The sequence below is a fragment of the Ranitomeya variabilis genome, chromosome 3, assembly GCF_051348905.1.
Source record: "Ranitomeya variabilis isolate aRanVar5 chromosome 3, aRanVar5.hap1, whole genome shotgun sequence".
Taxonomy (NCBI): Eukaryota; Metazoa; Chordata; class Amphibia; order Anura; family Dendrobatidae; genus Ranitomeya; species Ranitomeya variabilis.
In genome coordinates, this window is record NC_135234.1 from 24,580,707 (window position 1) to 24,598,085 (window position 17,379).

At 44.9% G+C, this 17,379-nt stretch overlaps 1 protein-coding gene across 6 annotated transcripts in view; it reads left to right on the forward strand.

Moving 5' to 3' along the window:
- The window catches only part of LOC143815020 (uncharacterized), an 87,245-nt gene that overhangs the window by 11,858 nt on the left and 58,008 nt on the right, over positions 1-17,379 (forward strand). For all 6 annotated transcript variants that reach the window (XM_077293805.1, XM_077293802.1, XM_077293806.1 and 3 more), the window contains exons 3-5: positions 9,873-10,064; positions 11,501-11,707; positions 13,744-13,779. In XM_077293805.1, coding sequence (XP_077149920.1) covers positions 9,873-10,064; positions 11,501-11,707; positions 13,744-13,779 — 435 coding nt within the window. The remainder of the gene's footprint in view (positions 1-9,872; positions 10,065-11,500; positions 11,708-13,743; positions 13,780-17,379) is intronic.

Here is a 17,379-nt window from a genome sequence, read left to right on the forward strand (position 1 = left end):
TTTGTCTCGAAGGTTCGGAGGGCATCTGAAGCAAGCGAGGAAAGGTTCTTAGAACTCCTCTACATTAGGATAGCTATTCTGAAGAATAGGTCAGTGCTTCCTAATAATCTTAAGTACCCAATAGGAGTACGCATGGTACTTGTGAACAAAGGTCACCCTCTTAGCTTTGTAAGTTTGTTGTCAGACCATGCATTTTGTCCTGCTGTGAGGATTTTTGTTGGGTAATCTCACTGAGTCTGGTCTCTCTAACCTGTTGTTGGGATACAATCCTCTAAACTCTCCAGAATTGAGAGGATCGGATGGATTTTTTGGTGGCTATGTGGTAGTAATAAAAAAGTGTAATAACTATTACAGGTAGTTTGTTTAGTAAACAAGTCTATCATCAAATTACTATTGTCCTCCTTACCCCCTGAAACCATAGTGTCCAAAAAGCTGGTTTTATTGTAGTCATGAAGTATAGTGAATAGTGATGAGCGAGTATACTCGTTGCTTTGGTCTCCCCGAGCACGCTCTGGTGATCTCCGAGTGTTTGGATGTGCTTGGAGAATTAGTTTTCTTTGCCTCAGCTGCATGGTTTGCGGCTGCTAGACAGGCTGAATACATGTGAGGATGAATGCCTGTTTGCTAGGGAATTCCCACATGTTTTCAGGCTGTCCAGAAGCCGTAAATCATGCAGCTGAGGCGATGAAAACTAAATCTCCGAGCTCATCCAACTACTCGTAGATCACCCGAGAATTCTCGGGGAGACCCGAGCAACAATGCTACTCGCTCATCACTAATGGCGAACTGTAACTCCAACCAGATATCGTTGATATATATGTTGAAGTTCTGTTTCAAGAGGTCTGTCTCATATGCAGAAAATGTCATCAATATATCTTCGACACAGATGAAAATGTCAAAGAGTGTGTTGGTGTCTATGACATCTTCCGCAAAGAATGACATGTAGGTGATTGCATAAGGGGGGCTACATTAGGCCCAATGGCTGTTCCTTGTATTTGGAGATAATAAGTATATTGAAATATAAAGACATTTTCCTAGTAGATCAATGCAAAACCTTCTAGCATTATCGTCAAAATGTGCCTCAGTCAGAAACCTTTCTATAGTCCTTTTTTATGTGTGAAGGATGTGTACAGGCTATTAACATCCAACATTACTAGTAAGGTGGTGGACGGTATGGGGCCCAGTGTTATTATAAGATTGAGAAATTTGTTGGTGTCAAATAGAAAAGAATGGGTACTTTTGACCAAAAGAATAAGAATCCAATCTAAGGGTATTGCCAGGGGAGACAGAATTGAATCTGTTGAAGACACAATGGGTCTACCAGGTGGTTTATCGAGTCTCTTGTGTATCTTGGGAGAATGTAAAACACAGGTGTACTAGAGTTCTATTTGGTAAGGTACAAAGTGACTTTATGATCCATGGTGTCAAGATGTAAGTGGTATCCAAGCACAGATTTACAGATTTCATTTTTGTGACGATGGAAGGTGTGGGGTTGTGTGTTAGGATCTTATAGACTTATTCATTACTAAGTTGGTGGTGGATCTCTTTCATGTAATCTTTACAGTCCATAATCACTATAGCATGCCCCTTGTCTGCTGGTTTGATTCTTTTATTGTAGTCTTGATGTATGGTGAACTATAATTCCAGACACATAATCATTCATATATATGTCAGGCTTTTGTCACTAGACAATATTTTAATAACTGTTTTCTCGTTAGTAGATAAGTTTGCCGTAACATGAATTATACTCAGATAAATATTTCATCCAATTCTATGCTGTCCATTTCTAGAAGGGAGGTAAATGTTTCAATGGGGGATTATCCTAAGTGCTTGCTGGATCTTGAGATCTAGATCTTTAAAATTAGTATGGGTACTAGTCATGGGTGCAGGAGTATTTTCAGTTTTTAGAGAAGTGTGCCCGTAACTGCAGATTCCGATAGAACCTCTGCACATCCATATCTAAATCAAACAAGTTATACTTATATGAAGGACAGCGACGGAGGTCGCATTTCTTACTGCGCCGCGTTTTGCAGATTATTTCGGGACACCACATGTCAATCAGGTAATTATCGGACTGCACAGCACTGCATATTGCAGCAGCTAATACAACAGCAGCCTAGAGTATAAGCTTAGACATTGGCAGCCTGGATTTACGCTCCTGCACATCTCCCTTACTGGCCGCTCTTTCACTACTCACTACCATAGGTCATTGTCTGCTCTCTTTCCTTCGGGAAGGCTGCCGCCTTGTGAGAGACTATGGAATTCCAGTCTAAACCTCTGTTAGGTCCTTGTTCTGCAATTTTCTAAAAAAAATTACTAAGGATTGTTTCCACTTATGTATGAATTTTTGCCTCTCTTCTCCGGATGTATAACAAACTGCTGGAAAAATACTGTCTATATAGGAATCATCACATAAACCGAGTATATGTATTTTTACTGTTTCCGCTATCATGATATCATGATGTTTCTGATGAAGGTCCAGTCACTAGAATGAAACGTTAAATTATTTGGATTGCCATTGTAAAGAAATATTGTTTAGTTCACTGCAAATTGAGTTGCAGGTCTTTCCCTGGCTACTATATGGGTTAGACCCCTACGCGAGTATCTCACCTGTTGTGAATTAGACTTTTTTGGCTCCCTCTAGTGGTTACTAGTGATATGACTCTGGGATTTCCTTCTCTCTGTTTGCACCCAGCTGGGTCGTTACTTCAGGGGTGTTGCTATATAAACCTCCTGGAACCTTAGTCCAGTGCCTGGCATCGGTGTTATCAGACACATTCTGTTTGCTCCTGTTTGCTGGTCCTGGTTCATGCTAAATTAAGCTAAGTCTTGCTTCTTTGTTTTTTGGGTTATTTGTTTGCTTTCATTTTTGTCCAGCTTGTACTAAATGTGATTCCTGACCTTGCTGGAAGCTCTAGGGGGCTGGTGTTCTCCCCCCGGGCCGTTAGACGGTTCGGGGGTTCTTGAATTTCCAGTGTGGATATTTTTGATAGGATTTTTTGCTGACCATATAAGTTATCTTTCTATATTCTGCTATTAGCTAGTGGGCCTCTCTTTGCTAAATTCCTAGCTCATTCTTATGTTTGTCTTTTCCTCTTACCTCACCGTTATTATCTGTGGGGGGCTTCTATCCAACTTTTTGGGGATATTTCCTCTGGAGGCAAGAAAGGTCTTTCTTTTCCCTTCTAGGGGTAGTTAGCTCTCCGGCTGGCGCGAGACGTCTAGGATCAATGTAGGAACGTTCCCCGGCTGCTGGTATTTGTGGTGCTAGGATTAGTTATATGGTCAGCCCAGTTACCACTGCCCTATGAGCTGGTTTTCTGTATTTACTGACTTAGCATTATTCCTGAGACCCTCTGCCATTGGGGTCATAACAGTATGCCAGGCCAATATTGAATGTTTAAAGCATTGCAGAAGTGGGATAATAAGAAAGGAAATTCTGAGGTTTTGTTTTTTTTTCCTTCCTTCTCTTCCTCCCCTTTACCTTTGAGTGGCGTGTGCTTGCGGCAGACATGAATGTGCAGACCTTGATTACAAGTGTTGACCAGCTGGCAGCTCGTGTGCAGGGTATACAAGATTTTGTTACCAGTAGTCCTATGTCTGAACCTAAAATACCTATTCCGGAATTGTTTTCTGGAGATCGATTTAAGTTTAGGAATTTCAAGAATAATTGTAAATTGTTTCTTTCTCTGAGACCCCGTTCATCTGGAGATTTTGCTCAGCAAGTTAAAATTGTTATTTCTTTTTTACGGGGCGACCCTCAGGATTGGGCTTTCTCGCTAGCGCCAGGAGATCCGGCATTGGCGAATATTGATGCGTTTTTTCTGGCGCTCGGATTGCTTTACGAGGAACCCAATCTTGAAATTCAGGCAGAAAAAGCCTTGCTGGCAATTTCTCAGGGTCAGGATGAAGCTGAAGTGTATTGCCAAAAATTTCGGAAATGGTCCGTGCTTACTCAGTGGAATGAGTGTGCTCTGGCCGCAAATTTCAGAAATGGCCTTTCTGAAGCCATTAAGAATGTGATGGTGGGTTTCCCCATTCCTACAAGTCTGAATGATTCTATGGCGCTTGCTATTCAAATTGACCGGCGTTTGCGGGAGCGCAAAACCGCTAATCCTCTGGTGGTGTTGTCTGAACAAACACCTGATTTAATGCAATGTGATAGAATTCAGACTAGAAATGAACGGAAAAATCATAGACGTCAGAATGGGTTGTGTTTTTACTGTGGTGATTCTACACATGTTATATCAGCATGCTCTAAACGCCTAACAAGGGTTGTTAGTCCTGTCGCCATTGGTAATTTGCAACCTAAATTTATTTTGTCTGTGACTTTAATTTGCTCATTGTCTTCTTACCCTGTTATGGCGTTTGTGGATTCAGGTGCTGCCCTGAGTCTTATGGATCTGTCATTTGCCAAGCGCTGTGGTTTTGTTCTTGAACCGTTAGTAAATCCTATTCCTCTTAGAGGTATTGATGCTACGCCATTGGCGGAAAATAAACCGCAGTTTTGGACGCAGGTGACCATGTGCATGACTCCTGAACATCGGGAGGTGATTCGTTTTCTTGTTCTGCATAAAATGCATGATTTGGTCGTTTTGGGTCTGCCATGGTTACAGACCCACAATCCAGTCCTGGATTGGAAGGCTATGTCTGTGTCAAGTTGGGGCTGTCAGGGAATTCATGCTGATTCCCCGCCGGTGTCTATTGCTTCCTCTACTCCTTCGGAAGTTCCTGAGTATTTGTCTGATTATCAGGATGTATTCAGTGAGTCCAGATCCAGTGCTCTGCCTCCTCATAGGGACTGTGACTGCGCCATAGATTTGATTCCAGGTAGTAAATTTCCTAAGGGAAGATTATTTAATCTGTCAGTACCTGAGCATGCCGCAATGCGTTCATATATCAAGGAGTCTCTGGAGAAGGGGCATATCCGTCCATCCTCTTCCCCTCTTGGTGCGGGATTCTTTTTTATAGCTAAGAAGGACGGATCTTTGAGACCTTGTATTGACTATCGGCTACTGAATAAAATCACTGTAAAATTTCAGTATCCTTTGCCTCTCTTGTCGGACTTGTTTGCCCGGATTAAGGGTGCCAAGTGGTTCACCAAGATAGATCTTCGTGGTGCATACAACCTTGTGCGCATTAAGCAAGGTGATGAATGGAAGACTGCATTTAATACGCCCGAAGGTCATTTTGAGTACTTGGTGATGCCTTTTGGGCTTTCTAATGCTCCCTCAGTATTTCAGTCCTTTATGCATGATATTTTCCGGAAGTATCTGGATAAATTTATGATTGTTTATATGGATGATATTCTGGTTTTCTCTGAAGATTGGGACTCACATGTGGAGCAGGTCAGGATGGTGTTTCAGGTTTTGCGTGAGAATGCCTTGTTTGTTAAAGGCTCAAAGTGTCTCTTTGGAGTACAGAAAGTTCCCTTTTTGGGGTTTATTTTTTCCCCTTCTGCTGTGGAGATGGACCCAGTCAAGGTCCGAGCTATTCATGAGTGGACTCAACCCACGTCAGTTAAGAGTCTTCAGAAGTTCTTGGGTTTTGCTAACTTCTACCGTCGTTTTATCGCTAATTTTTCTAGCGTTGTTAAACCTTTGACGGATATGACCAAGAAAGGTTCTGATGTTGCTAACTGGGCTCCTGCAGCCGTGGAGGCGTTCCAGGAGTTGAAGCGCCGGTTTACTTCGGCGCCTGTTTTGTGCCAGCCTGATGTCTCACTTCCCTTTCAGGTCGAGGTGGATGCTTCTGAGATTGGGGCAGGGGCCGTTTTGTCACAGAGAGGCCCTGGTTGCTCTGTAATGAGACCATGTGCTTTCTTCTCTAGGAACTTTTCGCCTGCTGAGCGGAATTATGATGTGGGCAATCGGGAATTACTGGCCATGAAGTGGGCATTTGAGGAGTGGCGTCATTGGCTCGAGGGTGCTAAGCATCGTGTGGTGGTCTTGACTGATCACAAAAATTTGATGTATCTCGAGTCTGCTAAACGCTTGAATCCTAGACAGGCCCGCTGGTCATTGTTTTTCTCCCGTTTTGACTTTGTGGTCTCGTATTTACCAGGTTCAAAGAATGTGAAAGCTGATGCTCTTTCAAGGAGCTTTGTGCCTGACTCTCCTGGAGTCACAGAACCTGTTGGTATTCTTAAAGAAGGAGTTATTTTGTCAGCCATTTCTCCTGATTTGCGACGTGTGTTGCAGAGATTTCAAGCTGGTAGACCTGACTCTTGTCCACCTGACAGACTGTTTGTTCCTGATAAGTGGACCAGCAGCGTCATTTCCGAGGTTCATTCCTCGGTGTTGGCAGGTCATCCGGGAATTTTTGGCACCAGAGATCTGGTGGCTAGGTCATTTTGGTGGCCTTCCTTGTCACGGGATGTACGGTCATTTGTGCAGTCCTGTGGGACTTGTGCTCGAGCTAAGCCTTGCTGTTCCCGTGCCAGCGGGTTGCTCTTGCCCTTGCCTGTCCCGAAGAGGCCTTGGACACATATTTCCATGGATTTCATTTCTGATCTCCCGGTGTCTCAGGGTATGTCTGTCATCTGGGTGGTATGTGATCGCTTTTCAAAAATGGTCCATTTGGTGCCTTTGCCTAAGCTGCCTTCCTCTTCCGATCTGGTTCCTGTGTTCCTTCAGAATGTGGTTCGTTTACACGGCATTCCTGAGAATATTGTGTCTGACAGAGGATCCCAGTTTGTTTCCAGGTTCTGGCGATCCTTTTGTGCTAGGATGGGCATTGATTTGTCGTTCTCGTCTGCCTTTCATCCTCAGACTAATGGACAAACTGAGCGATCTAATCAGACTCTGGAAGCTTACTTGAGGTGTTTTGTTTCAGCAGATCAGGATGATTGGGTGACCTTCTTGCCGTTGGCTGAGTTTGCCCTAAATAATCGGGCTAGTTACGCTACTTTGGTTTCGCCATTTTTCTGCAACTCTGGTTTCCATCCTCGTTTTTCCTCGGGACATGTGGAGCCTTCTGACTGTCCTGGAGTAGATTCTGTGGTGGATAGGTTGCAGCAGATCTGGAATCATGTGGTGGACAACTTGAAGTTGTCACAGGAGAAGGCTCAGCGTTTTGCCAACCGCCGCCGCGGTGTGGGTCCCCGACTTCGTGTTGGGGATTTGGTGTGGCTGTCTTCTCGATTTGTTCCTATGAAGGTCTCCTCTCCTAAATTTAAGCCTCGCTTCATCGGTCCTTACAAGATATTGGAAATCCTTAATCCTGTGTCCTTTCGCTTGGATCTTCCGGTTTCATTTGCCATTCACAACGTGTTCCATAGGTCTTTGTTACGACGCTACGTTGTGCCTGTGGTTCCTTCTGCTGAGCCTCCTGCTCCGGTGTTGGTTGAGGGCGAGTTGGAGTACGTGGTGGAGAAGATCTTGGATTCTCATCTCTCCAGGCGGAGGCTTCAGTATTTGGTCAAGTGGAAGGGTTATGGTCAGGAGGAAAATTCCTGGGTGGTTGCCTCTGATGTGCATGCGGCCGATTTGGTTCGTGCCTTTCACGCTGCTCATCCTGATCGCCCTGGTGGTCTTGGTGAGGGTTCGGTGACCCCTCCTTAAGGGGGGGGTACTGTTGTGAATTAGACTTTTTTGGCTCCCTCTAGTGGTTACTAGTGATATGACTCTGGGATTTCCTTCTCTCTGTTTGCACCCAGCTGGGTCGTTACTTCAGGGGTGTTGCTATATAAACCTCCTGGAACCTTAGTCCAGTGCCTGGCATCGGTGTTATCAGACACATTCTGTTTGCTCCTGTTTGCTGGTCCTGGTTCGTGCTAAATTAAGCTAAGTCTTGCTTCTTTGTTTTTTGGGTTATTTGTTTGCTTTCATTTTTGTCCAGCTTGTACTAAATGTGATTCCTGACCTTGCTGGAAGCTCTAGGGGGCTGGTGTTCTCCCCCCGGGCCGTTAGACGGTTCGGGGGTTCTTGAATTTCCAGTGTGGATATTTTTGATAGGATTTTTTGCTGACCATATAAGTTATCTTTCTATATTCTGCTATTAGCTAGTGGGCCTCTCTTTGCTAAATTCCTAGCTCATTCTTATGTTTGTCTTTTCCTCTTACCTCACCGTTATTATCTGTGGGGGGCTTCTATCCAACTTTTTGGGGATATTTCCTCTGGAGGCAAGAAAGGTCTTTCTTTTCCCTTCTAGGGGTAGTTAGCTCTCCGGCTGGCGCGAGACGTCTAGGATCAACGTAGGAACGTTCCCCGGCTGCTGGTATTTGTGGTGCTAGGATTAGTTATATGGTCAGCCCAGTTACCACTGCCCTATGAGCTGGTTTTCTGTATTTACTGACTTAGCATTATTCCTGAGACCCTCTGCCATTGGGGTCATAACACTCACCTCATAACCCCGGAGTGCCGTATACTTCTCCAGTACATTATCTTCTACCTGCAATCCGGACAGTGACTCTAAAGGTGGACAAAGGTCATAGACGGCTGTCGACAGACCGTCCCTGTACATTGGGCATGCACAGGTTCTCAGGGGGATATAAATTGCTGCCATACACTTATGTCCTCCTGAAGACCCCAAAGGCTGTAAGTAATCTCCCTTGACAGCAAAGTATTGGGCATGTTGACATTCAACATGCTCAACCCTTTATTCCTATCTAGCCATTATGGTTATTGTTAACCAGTTAAAGACCGGGTCATTAACCCCCATTCTTCACGAGTCACATTTTCATTATTTTTTGTATATTATATAAGGGGCTTCATTTTTATGTCACCATTAAAAAATTTTTCTTTTTGCGGATATCAGGCGTTATCAATTGAAAACGAGGGAAATAAGTGTCTTCTGTTTCCCATTTTTTTAAATACATTTTAATGACCATAAAAGACTTCTAAAATACATAAAATAATTGTTCCTCATTCTGTAAACAATATTTATATGTTAGAATTTTTATGAGGAGGGGCTAGTAACAGTGATCTGGATTGATAGTGGCATTTTTTATGTATTTATTTACTTTTTGCATGTTTGTATTTTATTTATTTTTCATTTATCTTACACATTGCGACAACTATTAGGTTATAAAAGACGTTTAGAAGGACGGATTTTACATTCTAAAATATTTTTATTTTCATCTTATTTCCCTTGTAACTGGGGCTGGTATATTATCCCCAGTTACAGGGGAAACGCAGCCTCCTGACAGCATATCAGAGCTGTCTGGGTCTCTTACATCCCAGCAGATCCTGCTCATTCTCTTTACACAGTGATCACATGATGGGGATGGAGGAGGGAGCACTGTCAGTGATTCCTATTACTGCATGCTCAGCATTTGTTCAGCCCTGTATCCACAGGGATGGAGAAGGCAGAGGTGGTAGTACACCATATGTGCCTTCTCTGTGGAGACCGAGGCCGTCTATTAGATTTGCCTCAGCTGAGATGACTCTATAGAGCAAGACTACTGAGGCCAGTTATTGACTTCAGTGGTCACGTGGTCTTAACAAAGTAAAGAAAGATCACTCAAGGATCAGGACCGGAGCAATGAGTGATTTGGTAGGGGAGTAATGATGAGGTTTTTTATTATGTTTCCTTCTGTTGTATGCAACCTTGACATTCCACCTGAAACAGTGGTTTATTTCCGGCTTAGACGAAATGTCAAAGCTGCAACCGATCAACAGCTGCTGATTGACTGCAGCAGTCACGTGACACCCTGTGATGGAACAGGAAGTCAGGATACGCACGGGGAACACCAGCAGTAAAACAAAGACCCTTCACCGGTCGGATAGGTGACTTCTTTTTTACTTTTACATCACCCTGGTCCCATTAATACAGATAATTTACACAACGTACATACGATTCGGGGTTACCAAGATGTAGTGAATATGGAGTACATGTATTAAACTCTATTTTGCTCAATTTTCATCCCTTAGGTGGAATCAAAGAAGTAGTTTGTAAGAGTTCACCAGACTTCAATGTAACCTTAGACCCTCCGGAGATAAAGACCCAACAACCAGAACCAGATGGGACCGTCATGCAGATCGGTAGATGGATTAATGATGATATTTCTCCGGTGTGTAACTTCCATCTACGAAGAACAGCAAGATCTAAGAGAAGTGTTAAAGGTGATGGTCAATGTTTTCAAAGTCAACCTTAAAAGAATTAATTTTTTACGTGTCGATTAATTTTTAAACCTGATTTATGGGGACAATCGAACCAAATTGCTCAGGTGACATGTCCTAAGTATAAATCAGAAGACAACATACAGCTTATGTTGCCTTCTCATGGGTTTCGGTTGGGTCGCCATGTGTAGGATCGGTACTGATGTATCCTGCAATGTCTAAACGACTATTCCCATGTTTTGTCTTTTTGAGCATCTTCTAACCGCCGATACTTTCTTGGTGTCTAAAAGGTGTCATGAGCTCATATCCTTAAAGTTATGTGCGCCAAAGTTTTTTGAAGATTTTTTTTAACTCATTTTTATTGCAAAACCACTTTGCTGTTCATATGTTCAATCATTTTTTTCCCCACTTCAAGTTTCAAAAACACCTGGTCTAAAAAAAAGTTTACATTTCACTTTTTTTTTTAGAGTTGCTTCTGATGGAATACACTCAAAACTAGGCACTTTCCAAACAAAAGGCTGCAAAAAAAATGTTCACAGTGAGGTTTTTTAGGAGAAGAAAACGAGCAAAAACTCTACAAGAGTATGTGCACATGGCATATCTAGGTATCGGCGTTGCCACTGAATTTTCCCAGGCGAATATGCTTTAGAACAGTGTTTCTCAACTCCAGGCCTCAAGACCCACCAACAGGTCACATTTTCAGGATATCCTTAGTATTGCACAGGTGATGGAATTATTGTCTGAGGAGGTACAGCAATTATCACCTGGACAATACTAAGGAAATCCTGAACACAGGACCTGTTGGTGGGACTTGAGGACTGGAGTTGAGAAACACTGCTTTAGAAGAACGCCAGCGGTTGTTTTCCTGATGCAGCTTCGCCACTGGCTTTGCCCTCATAATTCACGAGCATGTCACTTTACTAACCCTGAAGGAGTTAAAAGAAGTGACTTAAACTAGAACATGGGCACAGATGTCGTTTTGACATTGCAGTGCATTATGTTCATTTTATGGGGCACTTTGGCTACTCTTTTTCAGGCTTTTTCTGTGTGCATGTACCCCAAATTCCAATAAAAAACTTGTGGTTTTCTTCTCCAAAAACTCAACAAAAAAAACTTTGTGTGCACACACGCCTCCAAAAACTCTTCAAAACTGCTTTGAGAAAAGAAAAAAACTCTTCCAAAAACTCCCCGAGAAGGAGCGTTTCCTAAAGCATTTTCTTCTCGTCATTTTTGAACACCTTGAAAAAAAAAGTCTGTGTGCTCATATCCTAATAGTACCACCTTGAAGGCCATTTTATGGGGATGCTCTACAGGCAGAAGAATAGTGTATGCAAATTATATCAGTAGTTGACTGTTAGCTACAGAACAAATGGCCGGTATCACACAATTACTTTAGATCAAGGACATAAACTCTTTATAACTTTTTTTTCCAAATAAAGATGGGGACGAAATATTTAGCATGGAGTGCAACGCATCAGGACCAAAGAAATCGAAAATCACTTGGAATAACGTAGGACGACCTATAAGTAGAGAAGAGAAGGAGAACACGACTGGCGATCTTATCACGGTCACAAGCACTCTGCACTACTCACGGTCAACACTTCCAAAGCAAGCGGAAATAAGCTGCAATATAGTGTACAACAAAGGTGAGGATATGAGGCTAAGTCTGTATTTAGCTAAAAAATGAATCTCATCAGATCCAAACATTCACGTGAAAACGGACAACTGTGTGCAAATGTGTTTGGTGCCATCTTCACAAAATAAGTGACGAGCAAGTGACCCATCACAAACATTTACCGTTGCTCACTTATGTGAGGATTAAGGCTTGACTTTACTTTTTTACCCCATTAAAAAGCTTAAAAATTTAAAATTGGTACTCGAGACTATTTTGGTTTTTTTTTATGGGCTTAAGAATGTAGAGATGGGTAGTTGCTAAGATTCTGCCCAGTGCCTATCTCTGATAGCTCGGAGTGGTCATGTCATGGTTTGCCTGGGATGTTTAGGTCTGGAGCTGTTAGGGTTAATCTTGGGAGCCTCCCTTTGGTTCCAGTGAGGCTTTTTATAGCCTCTAGGTGTCATCAGTTATACTTTTGCCCTCAGCTGAGTACATCGACCCTGTTTGTTTGTGCCTGAGTTCTCTTCTGTATGTTTGGTTTTGACTTGGTTTGTTCCCCGTTGTGATTTTGTCTACTGATCCTGTACCTCATCTGCTTCTCTGGTTTCTGACTTTGGCTGTGTTCAAGGCTTTTGCTACTTGTCTTCTGTTTCGGTACTTCCTCGTCTGATCTGCCTTTTCTGACCCCGGCTAGCCCTGACTACTCTTTCCCTGTGCCCTTCCCTCCCTGGTGTCCCATGGTTACCGTTCCCCCTCCAAACCTCGGGGATCTGTTGTGCGCTCCGCTGTCTCCTCCGGCAGCTTTGCGCTAGGCCCCGCCCTTTTCCTCATGACCTGTGGTCACATGATCGCAAGTCCTGTTCCTGCATTCTACTCTCTCCCAGCTGCTCTGCCTGCACCACGGCACTGCTGTCGCTGCCCTCAGTTCCTGGACAGCGTGGGATCAGACATCCATCCTGGGGCACTGATCTCCCGTAGCTCGGACCTCTCAAGCTCCTGGTGAGTGTTTGCCTGGCAGGTCCTGATATGTCATGGATCACTCTTCCTGGCAATTCTGTGATTTCTAGCCATGACAGAGCAACATCTTCTCTTCGACTCTGCTCTGTTGGCGGAGCATCACTGCTGATGTCATGCTGATTGACAGACAGCTCCCCGCTGCCGGCTGTCAGTTGACATATTGTTGGCAGTCACGCAACTCCAACAGAGCAACCCAGAAGAGGAAGAGCCGCTCTGTTGATGAGAAGCAGCAGATCTGCCAGCAGGAGGTGTCTGTGATCACTCTGAGCCATGGCACCAGACAGAACGGGCAGGTAGTTAGCAAAATGATCCAAAGAGAAAGTGGTTACTCCAGCTCCAGTAAAACCAGTGAAAACTTTATTAGTCCAAAATATTAAAAATAGTCCTTACATGCGGTGGACCACATAAGTGTCTGTACATATGTAACGGCAACACGTTTCAACCTATGCAGGTCTTACTCATGCTCATTACTCATGGTGGCATGAGTAAGACCTGCATAGGTTGAAACGTGTTGCCGTTACATATGTACAGACACTTATGTGGTCCACCGCATGTAAGGACTATTTTTAATATTTTGGACTAATAAAGTTTTCACTGGTTTTACTGGAGCTGGAGTGACCACTTTCTCTTTGGATCGCTACTGCTGGACGTCAGGATCAGGACGAACTCCTTTGCTCCGTGCCTGTGGTCTGGATCGTGAGCTGGCTATGGCTGTTTTCAGCTTTTTTTTTCCTTTTACAGTTAGCAAAATACATGCCTTTCAGTTGTCACCTCCATGAGAAAAAATAAAATAGTTCTAGATAACCCCTTAAAAAATATATATTTACAAAACTGTTGGCACCTTTCATCCAGTCCTTAATAATCACTTCTTTGGCCAAAAATGACCAGTTCCTTAAGTTTCCTGTTCTCAGATATTAATCGAAAGAAAAAGTCAATTTTGTTTGTTTTTTTGTCAAAATGTTGATTTAACGTGAACAATAGGATTACTTTGAAGGAAAACCTGTAACATGGACTAAATGAGCTTGTCTCTTGTGTTCTCATGTGTCACAGGGGCAAAATCATCTCAACACGATGAGACCTACCAAGGTAAGATTAGGATGCTTACAGGGGATGGGCTGAGGAGGATGCTGTTTATATTAAGGCCCCATACACACGTTCAGGAATTGATGCAGAAAATTCCTGTGAAAATCCTGACATTTCTGCCGGATTTCCGCATGAAAACCACATGCGGTTTTTAGCGCGTTTTTTGCGCGGTTTTTCCCAAACATTTCCCAATGCATTAGACAGTGGGAAAACCGCGAAAAAAACGCAAAATTAATGAGCATGTCCGGTTTTTTACCGCAATGCGTTTTTCATGCGGAAAAACGCACATCATGTGCGCAGAAATTGCGGATTTCATTAAAAATGATAGGATGCTTAATGTATGCAGATTATTTGCGGTTTTATAGCGTTTTTATAGCGCAAAAACGCTAAAAAACCGCAAATAATCTGCACTGTGTGAACATAGCCTAAACCTAATAACTATGTAAAGTTTACCCTGGAGCGGGGGGTGGGTGGTATACCATGGCCATTCCATGGGTATGTTTGGCCAAGACTGGAGAAAGAGACATGACATGAGGCAAGACCACACTGGTACAAACTTTTGACAGTTCCACAACAGGTGGTAGCAACATTGCATAGCTGTCCTGTTGCCTTCTTAGAGGTCTATCCTCATGCAACACTCATTTTGAGATCCCTTCTGTCTCAGGCATAGACCCTCAACCTCTTCATGGGTATGATCTTCTTAGGAGTCTCCTCAGTAGGTCACACCCAACACTACACCAGGTCTTCCCAAGTGGGAACATGAGCTCGAATTTTTCTAGGGCTCTCTTGTCCATGTGGGAAAACAGTGGCTCTTGGCACTTTTGTGTCCTCCTTACTGGCTGGTAGTAGAAGTTTGCCATTCGGTCAAAGGACTCATTTGGACAGGCTGATCGCAAGTATTAAACGAAAACGGATTGGCTAAATACAAGCTGATCGGCAGCCATTTAATGATCTATTTATACTGGTCAACAAGAATTCTATGTCCACAGGACAATTGCTCAAACATTTTGCCTGAAATATTACTCCAGTACCCAACTGGAGTAAGATTTGTGGCGAGGTGCACCCCACTTTTCAAGTGTGCTTGATTCACTAAGAGGCCTCCTAATGAATCAGGAACGTCTGTGTCACGCTCACGCCCTGACTGGTGGGCGTGAGCACGCGGGGGTATGTGGCCCCACTGTGCCACAAACCAAACCTCCCTGGAAGGGGCGTAACTAAGTAGCTTCCTAGGTGTTCGCTGGAGCCTCTGATGGTGAGGTCAGACTTGTGCAATAGGAAGCTACCAGGTACCACTCCAGGGTGGAGTCTGGTTGTGGCTGCTGATCCCACCGGGGAACGGAACATAGACAAGCAAGCGGGCACGGCTGGCACATAGGCAGGCAGACGGGTACAACAGGAACACTGTCAGGCAGGCGGGCACGGCTGGCTCTCTGGTAGGCAGGCGGGCACGGCTGGCTCTCTGGTAGGCAGGCGGGCACGGCTGGCTCTCTGGAAAGGCAGGCGGGCACGGCTGGCTCTCTGGCAGGACTGGTGGACAAGACTGGTACACTGGAAGAACCGGTAGGGACCGGTCTGCAGGCAGGTATGTAGAACGGGTAAGAACCTGTTCAGACACGAGGACCTAGGAATAAGTAGATAAAGACCGCAAGAGCGGATGCAGAGCAAAAGCACAGGAGCTAGAGCCAAGAACAGAAATGCAGGAGGCGGAGCCAAGAGCAGGAGGCGGAGCCAAGTGCAAAACCGCAGGAGGTGGAGCCAAGAGCTGGAGGCGGAGCCAAGTGCAGACAGGCAGGAGGCGGAGCCAAGAGCTGGCAGCAGAGCCAAGTGCAGGAGAAGTAGAACCGCAAGGAGCGGAGCCAGGTAGAACCGCAAGGAGCGGAGCCAGGTAGAACCGCAAGGAGCGGAGCCAGGTAGAACCGCAAGGAGCGGAGCCAGGTAGAACCGCAAGGAGCGGAGCCAGGTAGAACCGCAAGGAGCGGAGCCAGGTAGAACCGCAAGGAGCGGAGCCAGGTAGAACCGCAAGGAGCGGAGCCAGGTAGAACCGCAAGGAGCGGAGCCAGGTAGAACCGCAAGGAGCGGAGCCAGGTAGAACCGCAAAGAGCGGAGCCAGGTAGAACCGCAAGGAGCGGAGAGGAGCTGCGGGAGGGGTCTCTGCAGCAAAGCTGAGCAGAGCCACAAAGAATGTGGAGAGAAGCTGCAGCAAGGGATAACTGCAACAGCAGAAGATAAGCTGAGTAGAAAGGAGCAGAAACGCAGAAGTGAGGAGCAGAGGTAAAGTCACAAAGGTTCAGAGCAGGCAGAGCTGCAAGAGTGCGGAGTGTAAGCAGACTGAGAATACAAGGAAAGACAACAGGGAAGGAAGCCAAAGACTAGAAGACCGAGGTAAGACTAAGTGCAGACAAGGCAATGGAACAAGACACAAGGACAAAGACACTGGGACCAGGATATTCTGCCTCCTGGTGGGCGGACAACAAGACCAAGGAAATAACACAGAGAATCCTCCAGAGAGGGAGTAACTCAGAGCAAGGCCAGGCAAACTCAGAAGCAAGACACTAACTGAGCTAACACATTGCACAGGCCCAGACCACTGGGTGGAGCTGCACTATATACTGGAGGCCTCTTGACAATTGGTCAGGAACAGATTGGACAGATGCACCTGATTCCTATAAGAACCAGAGAGTTCAGGCGCCGCCCCTCTATACACAGAACTATGAAGCATGCAGAGAGCAGAGACACAGAACATGGAGCTGGCAAGAAACAGAAACCACATCATGACCTGGAGCAGTGGGTAAGATAGTGTGAGAAATGCGAGGCCATGCCGCGATGCCAGCAGAGTTGTTACAGTACCCCCCCCTTTACGGCCCCTCTTCTTCAAGCCGGCCAGAATAACTTGTAGAAGAAGGATGGGAGCATACATAGTCCAGGCCAACATGATATCTTCAGGGTAGAAGGCGGCAGGAGGGTCACCAGGTATCTCAAAAAACAAAGTCTCTTTGTGCTCTGCAGGTTTAGCTTCATCAGAAATCTCGGATAGCAAAGTCTCATTGTACCCAATAGGGTTAGCCTTCTCAATGGACTAGACCATTTCCTCAGGGTAGACAAGAAGCAGGGACTTGAAAGCTACCGACTTGTTATCTTCACCAGCCGGCCACATGGAAGCCGAATGAATACTCACAGGATACAATCTCTGCCCGATATCCAGAGACAAACTTTCAGGTAGCAGAGATGTTCTAGAGTACTGAACACAGGAAAAGTCATTAGAGATGAGTGTGGAGAGCATCAGCTCCACCGGGTCAGAGAAAAGTTGAGGAGAACAAACTTCTGTTTTGAAGTCTTCACCAGCCGGCCACAAGGACGCTGAAGGTATAAACATAGGAACCATCTTCTGCCCGTTATCCAGAAGAAATCGTCCAAGCGGCGGGGATGTTCCTAGGAACGGATTACAGGTATAGTCGCTGGAGATGTGAGGAGAGATAGTCACCGCCTCCCCATGTTTGGTGACATTAGCACACCTTGACTCGACGACTAAGTGTTTACTGGTATAGTCGCTGGAGATGTGTGGAGACATCGTCACCGTTTCCCCATCTTCGGTGACGTCAGCAC